The sequence below is a fragment of the Lacerta agilis genome, chromosome 14, assembly GCF_009819535.1.
Source record: "Lacerta agilis isolate rLacAgi1 chromosome 14, rLacAgi1.pri, whole genome shotgun sequence".
Taxonomy (NCBI): Eukaryota; Metazoa; Chordata; class Lepidosauria; order Squamata; family Lacertidae; genus Lacerta; species Lacerta agilis.
In genome coordinates this window covers 5638513-5644036 of record NC_046325.1, presented here as the reverse complement: position 1 = coordinate 5644036, position 5524 = coordinate 5638513, and the positions used below count along the sequence as shown (strand labels likewise).

At 55.4% G+C, this 5524-nt stretch overlaps 1 protein-coding gene across 1 annotated transcript; it reads right to left on the bottom strand.

The window, feature by feature from the left end:
- Positions 1-304: 304 nt before the first annotated feature.
- Positions 305-4948, bottom strand: NRL (neural retina leucine zipper). The gene is made up of 3 exons (XM_033170397.1): positions 4755-4948; positions 1989-2382; positions 305-1124 (listed from the first exon to the last, which is right to left on the bottom strand). Exons 1-3 carry the CDS (start codon positions 4895-4897, stop codon positions 747-749), a joined length of 915 nt encoding a protein of 304 aa, XP_033026288.1. The 5' UTR covers positions 4898-4948; the 3' UTR covers positions 305-746.
- Between the last annotated feature and the right edge of the window lie 576 nt (positions 4949-5524).

The window sequence follows — 5524 nt, the reverse complement described above, 5'->3', positions numbered from 1 at the left end:
TTTCTCCCCACCTCAAAAAAAAAAAAAAAAACCAGCCCGGCAGGTCTGGAATTGTGACCCACAAAGGAAAACCCCGCTACTGAATGTGAGATTATTTGTGTACAAAAACAAAAACAAACCACACGGGTTTTCCTTGCTGGAAATGCTTTTGTGTCATCCGCCCTATACAAAATTGTGTATTTTGTATGTGGCCCTCAGAACATAAGAACAGCCTGCTGGATTGAGCCCAGGGCCCACACCTAAACCAGCATCTTGTCCTCACAGTGACCGGAGAAAATGGAAGCCGTCTTCAATCACCTCTCTGTCATACACACACTCTCTCTGGCTTTTATTATTTTTTCCTTTGCCTGGCGGTAGAGGGAAGAACGATGCAGAAAGCACACTTCTCAGAAAGCCCAAGAGCTCCCGGGATAGCTACAAAACAGACTCGACAGGGCTTCGTTCGCCGCCACTGGGGACCTTGGGAAACTACGGTTCCCGGGGTTCCCTGGAGGGGAAGGAGCCACGGCAGCCGCAAGACCTGAGAGACGCTTTTGCCGTGGAGATTGTCTCCTCGTCTGGCGGCCTATGTTCCCTTGAGCCACCTGGTGTCGGAAAAAGGGGAGTGCCTGTGTTCATGAGGGAAAGAGGGGGCAGCCCCTTGGTCCACAGCGACCCCCAGTGGGCAAGTTGGTGGGGCAAGAAAGCAACCCGCCCAGTTCCCTCGCCCGCCCACCCCCAGTCCGTCGCGCCAGGAAGGGAGCCGCTCATAGGTAAAAATGTGCCATCGAGGTGGGCTGAGGCGTCGGAGGCTCCGCCCCCTCGCCACAGTGCCCCCCGGCGTCCCCCAGCAGCTTCTGGCAGCGGGCCTTGTAGATGTCCCTCTCGTGAGCCACCCTCGCCACCTCGGCGCGCAGGGACTCCAGCTGCTGCGCCAGCTGGGACTTTTCGGCCTCCAGGACGTGGCGCTGCTGCACCCTCTTGAAGCGGCACGACTGGGCGTAGCCGCGGTTCTTGAGCGTGCGCCGCTTCTGCTTCAGCCGCTGCACCTCGTCCTTGCCGAAGCCGCGCAGCTGGCGGTTGAGGTCGCGCACCGACATGGAGACCAGCTGGGCGTCGGAGAAGCGGTCGCAGAGCGTGGCCAGCTACGAAGGAAGGCAGGGCAAAGGGAGAAGGAACGCCGGTGAGCAGGAGAGCCGGAAATCCCTCCGGAGACATTTCCCTCAGGAAATCCCTCGGTAGCCGGCCTCTCCGGTGGAAGAAAATCTCCACGGCAGAATTATCTGTGAATACTCCTTGCCAACTTTTGTCCCCTCCCGGATAGCTCAGTCGGTAGAGCGTGAGACATTTAAACTCGGGGTGGGTTGGTTCGAATCCCACGTTGGGCAAAAATATTCCTGCATTGTAGGGAGTTAGCCCTTCCCATTCAACTCTACAATTGTATGGTTTTGTGTTGTGTTTGTTTATATTTATTTATTTATTTTTTCTGGTAGATCTCCAGATTGTGGCTCTCAGAGGTATGTAAGGGAAGGGTGCTCTGCACATGCTCAGGAGCTTTTGTCTTCACATCTCCAGCGCTTGGAAAGCGAACAGCGGGCAGCGACGTCTTGGCCGTGAAACCCTCTTAAGTACAGCTGTGGGAGGTGCCAGTGCTTGTTTATTTACCGGTGTGACACGTTTCACATGTTAGAATCACAGCATTGTAGCGTTGGAAGGCACCCCGAGGGTCATCTAGTCCAACCCCCTGCAATGCAGGGATCTTTCGCCCAACGCGGGGCTCGAACCCACCACCCTGCGATTAAGACCCTCCCGCTCTACCGACTGAGCTGTCTCAGGGGGACCTTTCTCTGTTGAACTCTGGAATGGAAAAATAGGCCTCCGGTCTGAAAGGACCCTTCAGTCTTTCCTGCCTTTCCCCCATGAACCTCTTGGCACTTTACAGAGCCCCCTCCCCCATAATTCTGCCCACCCGCCCGCCCACCTGCCAACCTCTTCCCTCTCCCTCTCACCTGCTGCTGTTCCCCACCGGGTCCCTCGACGCCCCCTAAGAAACCTTGGAGCTGTGGGGCCGTTCCGCCACGAAGACCCCCGTCCATCACCGGGACCCCCAAGAGAGCCTCCACCGCCTCGTCCAGACCCGGCATCAGCTGGGCTTCAGGGCCGCCCCCTGCCGCCGCCGCCAGCGTCTGGTGAAGCGTGGCCATCCAGTACAGCTCTTCGAGGGTGGACTTGGGGTCTCCCGTCTTGTCCAGGGTGGGCGAAGGGGGCACGGAGCTGCAGGGCGTGGAGCTGAGGGAGAAGCTGCCCCCGGTGCGGGCCACTTCCTGCTTCACCTCGAAGCGCAGCAGGTCGATGTCGTCCAGGTACTCCAGGCTCAGGGGGCTGGGCGGCGGGGCACCCATTCTGCGCAGGTGGGGAGAGGAAGGGGGTGGGGAAGAGATTAGACGACTTCTCCCTGAGCTTTTCCCAGGGATGGAGAGCAGACCTTGGAAGCTTGAAGGTCGGCTTAATGGATTAGCTCTCCGTGTCAAAACAAACCCAGCGTCCTGTTCTTCTCTACTTGGCAAGGAGGGGGTGGCCACACCAGCCCCCCCCCAACTGAGGGGCGCCACCCCCCATGCTTCCTAGCCCCTCTCTGCAGCATCGCAGGTTAACTAGGTGCCACTAAATCCTGCCGTTGGGAGGGGGAAAGTTAACCCAGGCTGGCCTGCTTCAAATTCTGAAACAGAAATGGCACCCCATACCTAGCCAGAGGTTGCTCTCGGACTGTTGTTTTATTTTTATTTTCAATCATTTATTAAATTCATATACCGCCAGATCTGAGGACAGGTCTTCGCAACATAAAACTGCAACAGTAGGCTATTCATGTTTACATATGTATTAGGATAATGATATCAAATCCATTCCAGAAATCATGGGAATATATTACTTTGTATTTTTTCCCCCTACATTGTATATATTCGTATATTGTTTCTTTCTACGCATTTTTGTCCCCTTTTGCTTTTCGTTTCTTTTTCTTTGCATCTTCGTAACAGAAACCTTTCCCATCAAAATATTGATGCAAAACCCCCCACGAAATACATAGTAAAAATGAGGAGGATATAAAAACAAGGAGAACCGCAAACCAACCGTCCCCTCTACCACAACAGATTTCAAAGGGTGTCGGGTGTCAATCAGCTCAAGGCCTGGGTGAAGAGGACCATGGCCTGGCACCTAAAGGTGGATAATGAAGGGCTGCCTCACATTTAATGCCAGTGTGGTGTAGTGGTTAGAGTGCCGGACGAGGACTTGGGAGACCTGAGTTCGAATCTCCACTCGGCCACAAAGCTCACTAGGTGACCTTGGGTCAGCCTAACCTAGTTTTCTGGGGGGGGGGGGAGAACCCGCCACCTTGAACAAGAAGGTGGGAGATAAAGGCACAAAGCAGAGGCACATGACTTCCTCCCAGTACATACTTCTGGGAACAGCACTTTTCCCTTTGCAGAGTTCCAGTTCCTTAACAAACTACTTTTCCCAGGAGTGGGGGGGGGGCAGTTTCTGATGTGCTTTAAATGGTGTGGGTCTGCCCTATACACATTAGGGCCGGCCAGCCAGCCCCTTTCTGATCCTGCCCTGAGCAGCTAGCCTGTCCCTATTAAGATTATGACCAAGATCTGCAGAAATAAATCTCGCCTTTTCACTCCACCGTCTCCAAGCACCTCCATTAATCACCCGCTGCAAACAGCTGTTTCCTGTTGAACTTCTGGTCGCCCCACCCTGCCTGCCTAGGACATCTCCTGCCTCTCTTGCTGGAGGGAGTGCAAGCTTGCGGGTATCACTGGGTGCCGTCGCAGAGTGTTTAGGGTGAAGTTAGAAGCCGGGGGCTTCTGATCAAGCTGTAAAAAGCAGGGTGCAGCAATTCTCTCTCTCCCTTCACCCCATTCCTGGCCAACCTGTCTTCTTCCCCTCTCTTAAGAGCAGACCAAAGACTCTGGTCTCCGGCAGCACTCTAACCACTATACCGCACTGCCTTAAAAACGCCACCGGGTTCTGTCGGTTCCGGTTTGATCGCAGCGGAAAACCCTTCCTGGGTCCCTCGAGTTTGGTTCTCATATCCCTCATGCCCGGCATTCACTTTCGGAGACACGCAATGCTTCCTTGGTCCCAGTAGCTCTGACTAGTTTTGCACACTCCTGCCCCTTCCTTAAATAAGACCCACATTCAAAGCTGCTGTCCTAAACCCACTCGCTTAGGAGTGAGTCGCCCCCCCCCCCCAGCTGAAAGGGACCTACCTCTGAAGAAACATGCCCAACAGGAGAGAAGAGGGGAGCCCGCATCATCCCTGCGGCCGGATCTAGGGCAATGTCCCCGCAACCTGGTTCCCGCTGGGAGTTGTAGTACGAAACACCTGGAAGGAGCCAGGTTGTGGGGCAGGGGGAGGGAGGCCTGCCCTAGATGCAGCCCTTTCTTACAGCAGGCTTCCAGGAGAAAGCGGAAACGCTGGAGGAAAGTGATTTAGGGGAGAGAGAGAAAACAAACGAAAGGGAGAAGAGCCGAGCTGACCTCAGGGGGGGAAGAGGAAGACCACAAGTTGTTCACCGCTCTTCCCAAACGCCCCACACACAGACATAAACCCTCAAATGCCTCTCCAAGGCTGTTTTGCTTTGGATCTCCAGGAGAGGGGGGGAAAACAGCACTCAATAGGTTTGCGGCACCTTGGGGTGGGGGGGAAGACCCCCACCACCACCACCACCAGGAATTAACCCTGGCCTCGCCTCCCTGACCTCCCTGCCCACCTGTTTATTTGGGAGTCCATCTGCCTCCTCCTTGCAGCTCCTGCGGTCCAGCTGTTGACCTTCCTGGCCCCTGCGCACTGCTGCCAGGGGAGGGTGGCAGTCGCCCAGCCCAAGAGACCAGAGCCCGGACTCCGGGGTCCCATTTAAAGCTCCGGGGAAGGCTGAGCTCAGAGGAACGCATTAGCCACCGGCCAATGGAGAAGGGACCTTGGACCTCATTAGCATGCCGGGGGAAAGGGGGCAGGCCCATGACCATTTTGGCTCTGCACCCCCCACCCCACTCCAGCCCAGAGGCCTCTTCCCACTTCTGTGGGAGTTGCTCCAGGGTGTCCCTGAACCCTCCTCGCCAAGAGTTTCGTTCTGCTCAGCACTTCCTCATCTGGAGAGCAAAAAAAAAAAAGCACAGAGGCCAAGTTGTTGTTGTTTTTTTTGCTCCTTCGGCCTCCCAGCTGCGGTTGTGCAGCCAGTCACACAATCGCCGCCGAGGCCTGAGTCACAGTTTCCAGGCAGAAAAGCTGGTGTTTCTGCAACGTTCGTTCCTTTCGGTCACGTTCATTATTCCACCCTTTTCTCAAGGTGCCATAAAGGGTAACCTACTCCCTCGGTTGATCCTCACGACGACCCTGCGAGGTAGATTAGGCTGAGAAGCAGGGACTCCAGGTCGCCCAGCAAGCTTCGTGACCAAATGGGGAGACCGAAACTGTCGCCGCTGCCCCACACTGGTTTTCGGGGCACGAGAATAGCACATTGGGTCACATCCACACCATGAA

Excerpts from the sequence above, each read along its gene's own strand:
- NRL (XM_033170397.1), bottom strand. The coding sequence starts at position 4,897 with ATGGGACCCCGGAGTCCGGGCTCTGGTCTCTTGGGCTGGGCGACTGCC. Across the intron at positions 2,383-4,754 it reads ATGGACTCCCAAATAAACAG|AATGGGTGCCCCGCCGCCCA; the intron begins GTGGGCAGGGAG and ends CCACCTGCGCAG. Across the intron at positions 1,125-1,988 it reads CCGGTGGGGAACAGCAGCAG|CTGGCCACGCTCTGCGACCG; the intron begins GTGAGAGGGAGA and ends CTTCCTTCGTAG.